General features: G+C 44.3%; 1 protein-coding gene across 4 annotated transcripts in view; it reads right to left on the bottom strand.

The window, feature by feature from the left end:
• Positions 1-16,077, bottom strand: part of LOC133474416 (stereocilin-like) — a 32,421-nt gene that overhangs the window by 15,163 nt on the left and 1,181 nt on the right. For all 4 annotated transcript variants that reach the window (XR_009787493.1, XR_009787492.1, XM_061766123.1 and 1 more), the window contains exons 2-15: positions 14,873-15,991; positions 11,830-11,854; positions 11,189-11,729; positions 9,220-10,107; positions 9,084-9,146; positions 7,688-7,813; positions 7,263-7,429; positions 7,002-7,188; positions 2,918-3,033; positions 2,463-2,595; positions 2,179-2,361; positions 704-742; positions 446-622; positions 104-253 (exon numbers count right to left, since the gene is read on the bottom strand). Coding sequence is in view for 2 of the 4 variants with exons in the window: in XM_061766123.1 (XP_061622107.1) it covers positions 104-253; positions 446-622; positions 704-742; positions 2,179-2,361; positions 2,463-2,595; positions 2,918-3,033; positions 7,002-7,188; positions 7,263-7,429; positions 7,688-7,813; positions 9,084-9,146; positions 9,220-10,107; positions 11,189-11,729; positions 11,830-11,854; positions 14,873-15,991 (3,914 nt within the window). In the remaining 2 variants the exon portion in view is untranslated. The remainder of the gene's footprint in view (positions 1-103; positions 254-445; positions 623-703; positions 743-2,178; positions 2,362-2,462; positions 2,596-2,917; positions 3,034-7,001; positions 7,189-7,262; positions 7,430-7,687; positions 7,814-9,083; positions 9,147-9,219; positions 10,108-11,188; positions 11,730-11,829; positions 11,855-14,872; positions 15,992-16,077) is intronic.

Below are 16,077 nucleotides of genomic sequence, written 5' to 3' on the forward strand. Positions count from 1 at the left end.
TTAATGTTTGGCTTTTACTGGCTTTTTCTTCATTTGTGCAATTCCTGACAACCTATTGTTGTCATGTTAACAGGAAAAAATGTTGGTGAAGTGAAATGCTCACCTGCTGTGGCGACCAGTCGATGTGTCGGTACAAGCTTACGGCTCTAGGGAGGCCTTCCCCCTTCAGGAGCTCACTAAGCTTTCTGAGAGGGATTAATGGCAGGAGACAGTTTACTTGTTGAGTGATCTTGAGTGAGTCTCTGTGTAAAGCCTGGTGATACATAATAGGAAACATGATTGAAAGTCATTGTTATTTTTTCAATTTGGGATCTCACTCTCTCCAAGTGTGTGTACAGCTTAAAATGTGACTAAAAAAAAAGAGTAACAATAAATGATTAAGGAAATGTGGATAGTTACATTATGCATAAGAGTAATAGTAAGCTATAGTAAGTAGCCCCATCACCTCCTGCATTGCAGTGTATAGCATTGCTTTATGGCCAGGCTTCAGCTCTGTCAGCATACTTCTCCAACACTGACAGTGGACATTTTGATTGATGTCAGACCAGTGGAGGTTGCTCAGCACAGCAAGGGAGAGACCAGAGTGTAATGGCTTCAGTCTGCACAGTTTTTCCATTGTGAACTGCCAGGGAGACACACACATTGCGGTGAGAGTGAGGCTGACCCATATTCAGCAGACATAGTCTTGCAAATTTTAACTTACGCGGGTGCCTTTTGAAATCCTGGACAACATTTGAAAAGCCTGGAAAAAAAATATTTTGAAATTGGAATTTAAATGGGAAAGAAACAAACTGAGACACTGACAACTAGAGTGGACTAACTCCAGTTTGTAAAGTGCAGAAATGAATAGAGAAAAGGCATATATTTCAAAAGAATACAGGTCTAAATCAAGGTTTAGTTACAATTTTGACATAGAGGTGGCAGTCCGTGAGTGCAACAACTGAGCAAATTCCAACTTCCAGGATGCCCACGCTCTTGAAACTCGGCTTCACTTCCCATAAAAACATCCCAGACAGTGACGTTCAGAGATAGATAGAAGACTCAGAAAGTAAGTAGGGCTTTCGATTGGGTGCCAGTGAATCTGAATGTTAGTATAAGTAAATGTTATTTATCATCTTTCTTGAAATATTAAAAGAGTTGAATGTTTGGTATAAATTAAAATCTGAGGAAAACCACAATTTCTGTAACAAGTATCCAAAATAAGTATGGTAAAAATTGCCATATAAATCCCCAAAAGATAACTATCTATATATACAGATTTTATCGCAGTCATAAAATTTTAAGTCACTCTCCTGCAAAATGACAGCTATGGCGTTAGCTCACTTTAGATCTCAGTGGCTCATTTTTTGTTGTGGTTGTGATTACGATACAGGATGTGAATGCCATGGGCAGTTGATAGTCTTCAATGTCAAGCTACCGGTACTTTTACAGGATAAAAGTAACATACTGAATTAATGTGCATTCTCTCATTTTCTTTCATATCAAGGTTGATTTAACAGCTACAATATCTGGAACACCTGAATTATCTACCAAAATCCAAGACAAGAACAGTATAAAAAATTATTCCTTTTAAAAGATAATAATACAGGATTTTGACTGATACTGCCAGATAAGCATTACTTATACAGGTATTAACAATATCCTTTTTAATTTAGTTTGCAATGGAGTGAAATTGTACTCCATCTTACTGAGAGTTTCTATTATTTTCGTTACTCCACACCAGTGTAAATTGCACACACCCATTATAATAAACATGTTAAATGCATACCCCTCTAAGACTGTGAATCAAATTTGACCATCATAATCTTTGTACAGGCAGAATTGTTCATCCAGCTCTTGTATTGGATCTCATTAGACCAGGGATGTGAGAAAATCATGATCAGTATTGAGAAGTTCATATGGCATTCTAGAACATTAAGCACCATAAAACATAAAAACGTGTGTACGGTTTCTTGTTTAGTGTAGTGTTTTGTGTAGTCACCCGCTCTCATTCAGTACAAAATAATAAATGTAGAATACATGGTTCAATAATAATCCTGCAAATTTACAGACAGTAATGGCTATTCATTTTATTTTTATACATCCAGGTAATTTTGATATAGTTACACCACTATGAAAGCGGCAAACAAAGTGACATTGGGTTGAGCCATGTGGGTAATAAACAATCTTCCTACTGACCTGTGCTGGAGAATATCTGTCTATTCCTGGTTGGGACAGGAGCTCTAGGAGCTGCTGTGAAGGAATTGATAGTAAGAAGGACGCTCCTAACTCGGGGAGGAGAGCACTGAGGTCACTCAGCTCTGCGGGAGCCATGCTGCTGGCATTCAACGTACGCATTGATGTGATCAACCAGGACGATAGCTGTCCAAGTAGAACAGTTTGGTCAGTAAAAAAAAAAAAAAACAATAATAGAAGGTCATAACAGTTCTAGGGAGGTTTTATGATATGAATGTTTGTCTCACCCTGCCACTAGCACTAATGAAGCCCTTGGATACACACCAAACCAACTGCCTCTGAAGAGTGGATGACAGAGCTGAGTCCAGAAGAAATGAATGCAGGTCAAGTGGATCCAAGTAACACGCAAGGACACCTAGCCTGCAAAACAACATTATAGCCCTTTACTATCATCACCATGCAATATATATTTTCTATGTAAAAAGATAAAAAATGCATTTATTCGATAACCTTGATATTTATTTCTGCCACACAAAAATACAATCTACAGTCAATCCTAGTATATGTAAGGCGACTGATTGGACTGAGGTAACTATCTGAAGAAAAAAAGAAAATGGTACATGGTAAAACTATGGTACAATGGTGTACTTTTTTATGAACATGCATGAAATAAAAACCATGAAGGGACTTCCATTAGTTCTTTCTCTAAGCATTAAAACGCACAAAGATTTAACTGTCCCACCTCGATATGTTATCAACAGTGACATTGTTGTTCCTGGTGAAAATAGTCCGCACAACATGGCGTCCTCTCACACCATCCAGGCTGCTATTGCCTAGCAACTCCACCAGAGGGGTAAGCTAAATGGGGAAACAGTCCGTAAGAATATTATTTAGCATGAAATGACTAAAATGAACCCCAGCATATTCACGGTTTGACATTCGTAAATGTGTTTATTTACAGAACATATCCTCCATTATTCCCTGAAAAACCTACCTATATGCTGCTTTTGTGTTCAGGCCAAAGCCATGTGTCATATAACAATATTGCTTCAGTGCCATCTGGTGGCAACTAGGCGCCAGAAACTATGTTGAACTGAGGGAAGGAGCTGCATTTAGTCAAGCAACAGCTTTGTCTAAGGTCTGCCACAGGCCAAGCGTAATGGCTGAAATCCACTTTTACGCAGTGTGTGGGCTTCTGTCATTAGTTTTCATGAGTTTTGGCCACTGGTTTTGCTGCACTTCAAAATTGAATCCCCCATGTTCACAATCTTTACATTGTTGCAAATATAACAGCCAATCAAACTGCACTTGAGCGTTCACAAAAAAAAAAATACGTTTTTGAATTTTAAGCATAGGTGAGACCCAGCCAGACGCCATGCCGTACAAATGCAGTGTATATCGTTTTATAATGATACTCAACTATATTTCTTATTTCATATGTAACTGTGGCGAGAGAGTAAGAGATGGAGAATCTCTGTCGTCAAAAACACAGTGAATGGGGCGATCGATTATTGCCAACAGCCTCTCAAAGTGTCCACATTCTCTCCTTTATAATAGCCCGTTTGTCATGAGCGGTGCCCTGCAGTCCTTTTTGTTGGAGCCTGGTGGCGCTTTGCGCCCTGCTCGCCCTCTCTCTCTCCCTCCCTCTCTCTCTTCACAGTAATCTGCACCATCTCAGCCGCGCACCTGTCATCAATCAGCCCTCATCATCACCTGCATTAAAGCCTGCCAAAACCCAGAAATTCTCGCCGGAGTATTAACGCTCTCTTGCGGTACCACGGTTCCTCAGTCTCCACGTAAGCTTACTCAATTCCTCGTGTCCTCTCTGACCTCTGTGTCTCTCCTTGTTCTCAGTGTTCCCTCCGTGTTCCTCGCATCCATGACGTCAAGCCAACCGCCTGTCCTCGCCACCGCCTGCCACACGTTCCATGCCTCAACAACCCTATCGCACGGACCATCTCCAAAGGACAACTAAAACCCGACCCTGCCAAGAGCCAAGCAGTCATTACCTGGCCCACTCCCACCAACCGCAAAGAACTAAGTTTCCTTGGATTTGCCAACTTCTACTGTCGATTCATCCGTAATTACAGCTAGGTCGCTATTTCCCTAACCAGCTCCCCCTTTCAGTGGACCCCGGCAGCATCCCAAGCATTCAATCAACTCAAGACCCTGTTCACCAGTGCTCCCGACCCCTCCCTCCAGTTCGTGGTGGAGGTTGACGCCTCGGACAGCAGGGGCCGTCCTCTCGCAGTGGGACCCCACGGCCCAGAAACTTCCCCCCTGTGCCTTTTTTTCCCGTTGCCTGTCCCCTGCCGAGAGGAACTACGACGTCGGCAACCAAGAGCTGCTGGCCATTATATGGGCCTTGGAAGAGTGAGGGGACTGAACTGCCGTTTATCATTTGGACTGACCACAAGAATCTTTCTTACCCCCGTTCCACCAAACGCCTTAACCCCCGACAAGCTTGCTGGGCCCTCTTCTTGAGCAGGTTTAATTTCAGTTTCTCCTTCCGTCCTGGTTCCCGAAATGGCAAACCCAATGCCCTGTCTCAAATTTACTCACCCCCCTCCAGTCCTGAAGAACCGGAATCCATCCTTCCGTCCTCGTGCTTCATAGGAGCAGCCACTTGGAGGATCGAACAGTTGGTTAAGGAGGCTCAAAAGACTCACCCAGATCCCAAGACCGGGCCTCCGAACCGCCTGTTCGTACCCGATTCCGCACGCTCTGACGTCCTTCGGTGGGCCAACAACTCCAAACTCACTTGTCATCCCGGCATCACCCGCACCATTCAATTCATCCGGCAGCACTTCTGGTGGCCCAGCCTGCTCCGTCTGTTCCCGAGGGAAGTTTTCACAACTGCCCCCAGCTGGTCTGCTGCGTCCCTTGCCTTTCCCAAGCTGCCCTTGGTCCCATATCGCTCTGGACTTCATTACCGGCCTACCCCGCTCTGAAGGTAACTCTATCATTCTCATTATTGTCGATCGCTTTTTCCAAATATTCCAAATACGGAGGGAACACTGAGAACAAGGAGAGACACAGAGGTTACGTACCCCTCCCCAAACTACCATCTGCCTTTGAAACTGCTAACCTCCTTGTCCAGCATGTCTTTAGACTCCACGGTATCCCCATCGACATTGTCTCTGACCGAGGTCCTCAGTTCTCATCCCTGGTCTGGAAGGAATTCTGTAAAGCGGTGGGCGCAGCAGCCAGCTTGTCCACAGGATACCAACGGCCAGACAGAGCGGGCCCTGGAATCGACCTTCTGCTGTGTTGCCGCATGCAACCCCTCCTCCTGGAGCTCATTCATCCCGTGGATTGACTATGCCCACAACTCCCTCACCAGCTCTGCTACCGGTATTTCCCCGTTCATGGCCTACTACGGTTTCCAACATCCTTTATTTAAGGAGCAGGCGGTGGCGGTTCCCGCAGTTAAGGGACACCTCAAAAGGGTCCAGGCAGTGTGGAAAGATGTCTGGGCGGCCTTGACCCGATCCACCAACAGAAACAAACGGCTTGCGGACCTTCATTGCTCTCCTACACCTGAGTACAAGGTGGGTCAGTCAGTTTGGCTTTCTTCCCATGACCTCCCTCTCCAGACGGAATCACGCAAACTCACTCCACACTTCATTGGTCCTTTCACTATTACTAAAATTATCAATCCCATGTCGGTTCAGATGAAACTTCCGCAGTCTCTAAAAATTCATCCCACGTTCCATGTGTCTCTACTCAAGCCTGTCTCCACCTGCGCTCTGAGCCCTCCAGGCCGTACCACCCCCCTCCCCCCTCCACCCCCCTCGTCATCGACAACCATCCAGCCTTCACTGTTTCGCGCATCCTTGATGTTGGCCCTGGGGGAGGTGTTACCAGTACCTGGTAGACTGGGAGGGGTATGGTCCGGAGGAGCGTTCCTGGATTTCCTGTAAACTGATTTTGGATGGCTCCCTTCTTCGTGACTTTTATGTAGCTCACCCTGGTAAGATGCCGGGGGGTGTCCATTGAGAGAGGGTACTGTCAAGAGCGGTGCCCTGCAGTCCTTTTGTTGGAGCCTGGTGGCGCTTTGTGCCCCTCTCTTTTCACAGTAATCAACACCATCTCGGCCACGCACCTGTCATCAATCGGCCCTCATCACCTGCATAAAAGCCTGCCAGAACCCGTAAACTCTCGCCGGAGTATTAACGCTCTCCTGCGGTACCACGGCTCCTCAGTCTCCACGTAAGCTTACTCAATTCCCCGTGTCCTCTCTGACCTCTGGGTCTCTCCTTGTCCTCAGTGTTCCTCGCATCCACGACGTCAAGCCAGCCGCCTGTCCTCGCCACCGCCTGCCACACGTTCCATGCCTCAACAACCCGCCAGCATATCTCCAGGACCATCTCCATTCCCCTTTGTTCAATAAAACTTTATCAAAACCCCTCAGCCTGCGCTTGGGTCCCGTCTGGATCAACTCGTGACAGTTTCCTCTCTTTACCTGCTTCTTCCCTGGCAGTATAGTATTGCATAGTGTATTGTACGTGGAGTTTCAAAACCGAATTCAGGGTTGCAGTTTTTCTGTTGCAGCATGGTGCTCAATCACTAGGTGTACAGTGAAGCGTCACCAACTAATAATTTTGTGATGGTTCACTTCAGTTACGTTCGGCCTGTGTGCAGCGGGCCTGATTAAAAAATAAAATAAAATAAAAAATTTACTTTGCCGCCATCTTGTGGCATCTATAGGCAATTACAAACTTTTGTGTTGGCGTCAATTACTCAGGGATTTTGCTCACTCCATATCCACCATGAATAGCAGGGGTTCGATGTATTCAATGACTATGAAAAACTTTTGGTGCTACCTGTTGTGAAGTCAGTTGCTGAAAACGACTGACGGGAAGGTAAGGCAGTAGTGGGAGGATGGAGATGAGGAAGTAAGGTGGCCAGGTGGGGACATCACCCACCACACTTGACTGTAGGAGTCTTTTCACCAATGCCTTTTTCTGCGGCGACTTCATCTCTGAGCTATGGTCACGGATTGCAGCCAATCTTCAAACAAAACCAAAAGTCTGGCGTCAGGACACTGTAGCCTGCATTTGATCCTTCGCTAGTCAGCAACTCACACGCTGTCATTTATAATGACGGAAGCTGGGAAGCTCATGATGTCGGAGACAGACATGAATGGGATGAACTGGGACAGGTCCACAAAGAGTTCTGGAGTCACTCGGGGGAATTTATGGATAAAAGCAGCAGTCATGGTTTCCATTGCCTGCAGCTCTTTTTGGGAAGCCTGACATTGGGGAAAAGAATAATGGGAGAAAAACAGATGTTGGTTCCAACAGAGCATCTGTTATATATTCAAAACTGATTGCGCATATCACAAGACAGCATCTGCTATATATGTCAAACAGAACTGTAATTCCTCCATCAAAGCAGTGGCCGCCTCCTGCCCAAAAAAAAAAAAAAGTCTTTAAGAAATCTTGTATCAGGGGGGAAAAAGGGAGCCACAAGAATGTTTTAGTAGTGTAACTGAAGCGTTCAAACAAACCCGGCTGGTTTCAACATGAATGTGATCCCAGCTTTGATGCATATGAGAGAGGAACCGCTTGACGGCGTCTTTCTCAGCAGACATCACGAGAGTGCGAATGCTGTCTTCCGGCATCTGGAGGTATTCCTGGAAAACGGCAATAAATAAAAATGTACAGTTCAGTGAGTAGATCTTTTATAGCATCTCTAATAACAATGTTTCCCAACCTACCTAAGTACATATTTTATGTAAAATCTAACGACACACCACCAAACAAAAATGTCACATTCAGAACCTCTCCTCTGTTTGCCAGTTTTTGGTGCTCAGGCCAAAGCAATAACAGTATAGTTTAAGCGCCATCTGGTGGTATCTTGGTGTCACGAAAGTATGTTGATGTGAGCTGAGGAGTTTCATTTCTTTTCATTTTCATGTGGTTCTTTGTTGCCATCCTGCTGGCATTGAAGGGTAATTACAGGGTAATTTAAGGAGGGGCATCAGTTACGGGCAGATTTTTACTGTACTGTGATGCCTTGAGATAGGAGTTGAATTATTTTCATGACAACACTCGTAACTCAAAACTTTCTCCATTGAAATGAAAGGGAATGACAATTGGTTCCAGGCTGCCCAGAAAAACCCAACAATTAAAAAACGTTTTTAACAATGAAAATAGGACCATAATACAGTCTTTATACAAACATGTAGTAATAACATAATGATTGATGGTATTTGTTAGCCCTTGTATGGCATTTTGTATTGTTGGTGAAGATTAAGCAAAGGAGAAGGCAAGGCAAAGCTATATGGTTGTTTTAGGTATGCAACGTGTAATTCTCTTTGTTTTATGTTTAGTTTGACAGTAAACTTCAACTGGGAGTGACATCTACAAGCCTGAAGCGTCATTTTTGAAGAATTGTTCGCTATCTGGCAAACTGCTCCTTGTTGTAAAGTGAGTTAAGCTCACTGCCACCATACAGCACTAAGATCTGAAATGTTTGCTCAAGTCAAAGCAAAAAATATATTAAAATTGGCCAAACGACAGCTTGTATCTTGAAAAACTTCATGTCACTTGTTTCTCAAGGCACCACAATGATGATTTCATCTTAGGTGTTAAATCTGGCTCTGTTTAGTTGAACACAAAGCTGATATACTCACAGGAAATCATGACTTATTGTGTCGTATGAATGGCTATATGTGAATACACAAGTTAATTGTATCTTCTGCCATCTAGCGGAAGAGGACTTAATTGTTTTGTCTGTAAATATATGTTGCTTGCAAAGATAGATGAACAAAGTGTCGTAAGTATTATTTGTAGTAAGTGATCATTGTTGGACCAATTAAGTGGTCCACCTGAAGATCTCTATCGGAAGAGTGGTTGGGAACAACTGTCTTATACAATGTACTGTAGATAGCGTTTGTATACCTGCAACAGAACCCTCAGAGCAGATGAGTTGTTGTCCTGCTCAATGAGGTTCCACAAGACGGGCTGATGAGAAGAATCAAAATGTAGTTAATTAAGTCACCTAGCAGAGATTGTGAGCATGTGTGTGTTGTCTTACACTGAAACAACTCAGTAGGTCCTCTTTCAGGGTTGCATTCTGCTCCTGGCGGAGGAAGACTCCCACACTGTGAAGGACGCTAGTAGAGGCCTCCGGGTGTATCGTGCTCCAGGATGCGTTGTCAAGGAGACTAGAGAGGAGGATGGCCTGACCCAAACCTTGCTTTGCTTCTCCCTCCCCCTCATCCAGACCCGAAGAGAGACCGACCATGAAGTCCAGTACTCTTAACACATATCCGAGTGTCACAAAAAACCATTGGTTGTCCCCTCCTTCTACCTCACACACACTCAGCTTGTTTAAGACATCCAGCATCAAAGGGGCCGGATTCACGCACAGCTGTGATGTGTCAAACTCATATTGAGCTGGCAGGATGTCAAAAAACCTCTGAAGTAAGCACTTGCTGTCTTCTACCTCTGCTTGGAGATCAGCACAAAAATCAGACAAGCGGGGCATTGATTTCAGCAGCTGATGGTAGAGCGATCCGTTAAGGCACATGTGCTCTCTCAGTCCGTGCGTCTGCCCACACAGTTCCAGCATGGTAACATTGAGGAACGTCTGCACAGCCCACTCCTTGTACTTACAAGTCTCTTCAGTGGCATCGACACGGGAGAGGTTTTGTTGTCGAAAGCAGTATGTTGCAGCCCAGCTGCCCTCTGGGAAGAAGTGCTGGGAAACTGGGGGTTCTCTCCCACATAAAGCTGAAATAAGGGTTGAACTGTTGGGCAGGAAACAATGTCGGAAAGCCTGGGCACTCACCAGCCTTCTGCCCAACTGAGCGAGACAGCCTTCCTCAGGCGCTGGGCTTGCTTTTCTACCACTCAATAGGTGGGCACACAGATGCTTTATATCTGTGTGGTTGAACGCATTATAGTTGTGTGTCCTGGCAGCCTGTGAGTGAGGAATAAATAATGTATGTTATCATTTTTTAAAAAATGCCCGCAAAATGAGCCTTGCTACGCCCGCGCACTCTGCGTGTTTGTACTGTGTTAAAAAATTCCCCACAGCGACACAGAACAAAAACATGGCAGACGTGCTGTGCTGAAAGTGCTATTTTTAGCCAGAAAATGCTATACACTGTTCCCCTGCAGCGGCACGGTGGACGACTGCCTCGCAGTTCTGAGGACCGGGGTTCAAATCCGGCCTCGCTTGTGTGGAGTATGCATGTTCTCCCCATCCCTGTGTGGGTTTTCTACGAGGACTCCGGTTTCCTCCCACATCCCAAACACATGCACGGTAGGTTAACTGAAGACTCTAAATTGCCTGTAGGTGTGAATGAGAGTGTGTATGGTTGTTTTTTTTATATGTGCCCTGCGATTGGCTGGCGACCAGTTCAGGGTGTACCCTGCCTCTCGCCCAGAGTCAGCTGGGATAGACTTTAGCACGCCCGCCACCCTAGTGAGGATAGGTGGTGTGGAAGATGAATGAATAAATCCATCCATCCATCCATTTTCTGTACCGCTTATCCTCACTACGCAGGCACAGGCGTGATCAAGCCTATCCCAGCTATCTTCGGGCGAGAGGCGGGGTACACCCTGAACTGGTCGCCAGTCAATCGCAATGAATGAATGAATGTCCCCTTGTAATTCGCAGGTGACAGGAACGGAGCCCTCCCTCAAGGAAATAATGTAAATCCAATTAATCAATTCCAGACACCCAAAAATATTAACAAAACAATACATTTCAAAGAGAATAACTAGCTTTTCATACAGAAATCAGTGTGAAATAAATACGACGAACGAAGGGGATAAATGAACATTTAACATCGCTTTTACTTTTTTTTAATGAATCTTGATGGAGTATGGAAGACAGCCAGGAGGGCGGCAAGGGGAGCCACTTTCATACTTTCTACAAGTTATTTATTGAGGTCTATCGTGTTTCTGGTTAGGAATCACTGATGAAAAACAACTGTCAATATGATGCAGTGTTATTCTACAGTACCTATGTTGTGGCCAGTGGGTGTCGGCCTCACCTGATGTGCTCTTTGCAGCCAAAAAGAGGAGTTGGCACAGACCGTGTTGTTGAACTCATTTGCAAAGAACTCGCTGCACACATGAACCCACAGGAAGTCCTCCTCGGCCGCAGACAAGTACCAAGCTGCATCAGAGCATGTGGAATGCAGGTCCTTACCCATTTTACCCACTGCAGGACTCACTGACCCGTTCTCCCATTCGAAAAGTTTACAGTAGAGGAACACTGTGAAGTTGGAGACACCGCTCAGTCCTGAAATGGATTCATTACACGCCGCCTCCAGAATTTCTGCAGTGATTGAATACTCCATTTCTTTTTGTTGGTCACTCTCTCTTCTTGGTTGTCGCTGATTGCGATGATCATGAAGGCTTTTGGGATTGATTTGATGGGAAGGTGAGGATTCAGGAGTTAAGTGTGGAGGTGTTTGTCGGAAGCCAGTTCCATCATTGGCGGGGCAGGACAGAAATGGCAGTGAACTTGGGAGACCCTTGGTGCTGACACCCAAAGCTTGAGTGTTCCAGGTCACATTATGTCTTATACCCCTACATTTGCACAAACGTAAGACCCATCAGTTATCTCACTCAGTTTTAAAGACAATTTGCTGCCAATGGGAGATACAGTATACCGTTTAAATGATCTTACCATAAGATTAACTGCCTCAGGTCGCCTTAGAGAGATAGAGACATGAAAACAAATATCATGAGTGCGAGTTGGAAAAAGAAACTAGACACTCCCCAACACCCCCCCCCCCCCCCCCCCCCCACACACACACACACAAACACACACAGACACGATATTATCTGATGCAACACAACAGATCCACCAGCAAACACCGCAAATCCTGCAATATAATATTACTGATAACAAAGAAAGGGCAAAGAGATTAGCTAAATCCACAAAAGGTACTCAAGTGACCAGGTTGACCTAAAGCAGTGTGAGCAAGTTTTTGTCTAAAACATGTAGTGGTTCAAAATATTCCATCCATTTTCTGTACCGCTTTATCCTCACAAGGGTCGCGGGCATGCTGGAGCCTATCCCAGCGATCTTCGGGCAAAAGGCGGGGTAGACCCTGAACTGGTCGCCACCCAATCGCAGGGCACATATAAACAAACAACCATTCGCGCACACATCCACACCTACGGGCAATTTAGAGTCTTCAATCAACCTACCACTGGCTTTTCTGGTGTGTGCAAATTGGCCACCAGGGATCAGTATGATACTGTCATACAGACACAAATGAAGAAGACTTTCACAGCTAATGTAACTGCTGTAAGAGTACTGTTTTTTGTTTTGTTTTGTTTTTACAGTGGATAAAGAATGATTGTGAACATTGTTTCCAGTCTATATGTGGTGATGCACCATTTTTGTTGAAATAGCCGTTGCTTAAAGCGTTATAACACCGCCACATAAATGCTATTAATTAGCGTATATGGTGTTTAACCTTTTTATGTTAGCATTAAGATGGCTGACGGAAAGGCTAATCTTTGTGGTTGCTTTAAATACACTAGGGGTATTTCTCTTTGTTTTCTTTTTAGTTTCACAGTAAATTTCAACTTGGAGTGGGAATAAACAGCTTGAAGCCTCTTTTTTGAAGAATTGTTCACTATCTGCCATACCATCTACCATACAGTCCCCGTATGATTTATTCAACTGCCCACATTGCTCTTCTTTGCGCTATTTAAGTCGAGTTTTTAGGGCAAGTGACGTTGTTTGAAATGTCAGGGTAATTTTGTTGAGTTGACTTTGAGAACCGGAATTTCAGCATGCATGACCTTAAAGGTTGGATATTTTTAACTGAAACTCGTCAGCCAATCAGAAAAAGGGTTCCTTGAGTAGCAGATGAAACAAAAAGCTCGAGGAGATACTGTATCTTGAGAAATAATTAAGTTAAACTGTTTTACTCTAATTTGAAGGCGTTTTTTGACCAGATTTTCTATCGGGGATAATGACACAAAAACTAAAAAAGTTCATTTTCCCCCGATACAAAATACTTATTTTCTCCAGAACGCATCATCTCATTTTCAAAATTCTTGGTGTGTTGCACTCAGGTTGAATTGGCCAATCTAACCAGTATTTTGACAGACTGTCATTTTTGGAAAATCTTGTCACTTTGCTACAATGAACCAGTATCAGGCTGTTGATCATTTAGCATCAGTCCACAAATAATAGTTTTAAAAATCTGATTTTAATTTTTAATGACTATCAACACCTGCCAGATATTTCGAGTTACAAAAAAATGCAGACATCTCCCATGTCTTCCATGTAATTTTCCCACATCGTTGTCAAAATGCTGTCACTCAACTCTTAACCGGAACACGCAATAGGGAGCATAGAACTCGTATTCTGCCCTTTAACCCTAACCCTGCCTGTGCACGTTACAGTTTGTTTTAAGATTCTTTTCTCTGTTTTCAATTATCTAAATGGTCTCACCCCACCCAACCTCTGAGCTGCCCATCCCTAGACTCCCGCCCAGTGCCTCAGGTCAGCTGACCAGCTGCTCCTGGAGATAGTGAAGTCTAAGTGGCAGCTAATAGGGTTTAGGGTTTTTTCTATCGCTGGTTCCAGACTATGGAATTACTGTACCTCCCGATCGATGTACATTGGACAAGCCCCTTCACTGTCCATTTTTAAAACACACCTTGAAACACATTTCCTTTAGCATTTAACACAACATGAGAATGAGTCCTTATTTTTATTATAGGGCATATGTGTCAAACTCAAGGCCCAGGGGCCACATCTGGTCCTCCACACCATTTTATGTGGCCCGCGAAAACAAATTATTTGCATCAACTTCTATGATTCTTGCTAAATTCTGTACCAATATTTCAAATTGTTGTATGTAATAATAATGTTGAGACATTACAGGTATATTACAAGCATTTTTTGTTACCAAACCCATTGTTTTACAGTAACTTGATCAGTAGTTGAACAAACAGTTAACAGTTTTCTAGGGTACTCCGGTTCCTTCTCAAACCCACCCCCACCCCCCCAAAAAAAAATTAAGACTAACTTTTGCATAAGTGTGAATGGTTGTTTGCTTATACAGTATGTGCCCGCGACCCTAGTGAGGATAAGCAGTACGGAAAATAGATGTATGTATGTACTGCACTTTGTTTGCCGTTGTAGTTGTTTTTTAAGTATTCTATAAATAACATTGAGTTGAGAATGGATACATGTTGTAAATTAACACAACTTGTGAAAAATTGGTCAACCAGTGCAACTGGTGGAGACTGGTGATCAACAGCAAATGATTTACGGTAAATGTTATTATGAGATTTTACACAGTGCTCAAAATAAATTAGTAAATAAAATCTAATATCCATTTCTTAGTGAGCACAAGAAAAATTTTCATATTTTTTGATTCCAGACTCACATGGGGTTGATATCTTGTGATTTTGACTATTTTTTTTAAAGTTCATCTTTAGACATTTTTTTTAAACATTCCAACAAATGGTTTCGTTCACAATGACAATCTCATGTGCTGCCAACGGCAGTTTAGCTTGTATTTTGTAATGTAGTATGCAACACAACAGATCTGGTCGTGAGATATGCCAGGAAACTCACGGTTTTCTAATAAATGTGTTGGGGTGTCCATTGTATTTCTCAATTAAACAAAAAATGAAAATGTGTAAACATCCTAATCTATGGTCACTCATCTATAATTCCAACTGCCCTACACACTCACCAACTGAGCATTGTCCCTTTGTACTAGGCTGGGACATGTCCACCGCATTGCTGACATCATCAAGCATTGCCATGGTAACTTCTGACACTTTCTTCCTCAGGTTACCATAAACAGAACTGCCCACTCTGTGCAGAAGGCCCATCCTGAGTCTATCCAAACTTTGCAAAAGAGCAAGATTGTTCTGTGCCAAGTTGCCTCCACTTGAGCGTGTCAGCGCTTGCAGGAATAAGCTTTGCATAGAATCTGGTTCATCCTGCGATGTGCTTGTGTCATCCTGGAAAGTATTTTCGAGCAATGCATCCTGCTTTATGGCTTCAGGGGGCAAGCTGAATGGCTTGATACGTCCACTCGAGCCTCTCCTGTGTTCAGCATCTTTCTCCGCCGAGTGCAAACTGACCACAGGCCTCCAGTTGCGCGTTTCCAAGAAGCGCCGCACATACTGAAGCCAGCCGACACCGAAGGGGCAGTCTGTGTGACCTTTCAGAGCGCAAATGAAGCCCTGCAGGCCGGCGCTGGCCTGCCCGTACATGCCACTGATCAGCGCCTGAAAAGCGGCCTCCAGCACAGCGCTCACCGTCCTCCAGTTTTGAGAAAACAAAGTCAAAATGGGCATGTGATGCTGACGCTGAAGGAGGGTCGTGAGGCTCTGCAGTATCCCCAGCAGCCAGTCCAAGTGGGGGCTGCCCCTCAGGGACAAAAACCAGTCCTTCACTTGGATGCTGGGTCGAGGCGGCACGCGGCCGTTCCACTGGCTCTGTGCAGCGTTCCCTTCAGATTGGAGAAAAAAATAGAGCACCTTCTCCCACAGCTGCTCGTCATACGAATCCAAAGGCGCCTCCTCCAGTCCCGCACTCATATCTTGAAGGTACTGGGAGATGTTGTGGAGGAAGCCAGAGAGATGACGTCGGTCAATCGGCTGGTTTAGTGAAGCCAGGTTCTTACCAGGAAGTAGTCCACTCAGTGTTTGAAGGCCCTCCAGGATACTATTCACCCAAGGGTGCAGAAGTACATCCTTGCTTGTTTCCCGTGAGATCTTTTGTGGACTCCAAACACCTTCTTGACTCAATTTTGATAGGAACTCCTTGAGAATGGGATCTCTTTGTTGCTCTCTGCCTCTGGCTGAATAATTGCCATTTAAAGCAGCAAGACAAAGAACTGTTTAGTTGATAAAAGTGGGAATAAAACACATTTTAGTTTAATTGACA

This window comes from Phyllopteryx taeniolatus, chromosome 2, assembly GCF_024500385.1.
Source record: "Phyllopteryx taeniolatus isolate TA_2022b chromosome 2, UOR_Ptae_1.2, whole genome shotgun sequence".
Lineage (NCBI taxonomy): Eukaryota > Metazoa > Chordata > Actinopteri > Syngnathiformes > Syngnathidae > Phyllopteryx > Phyllopteryx taeniolatus.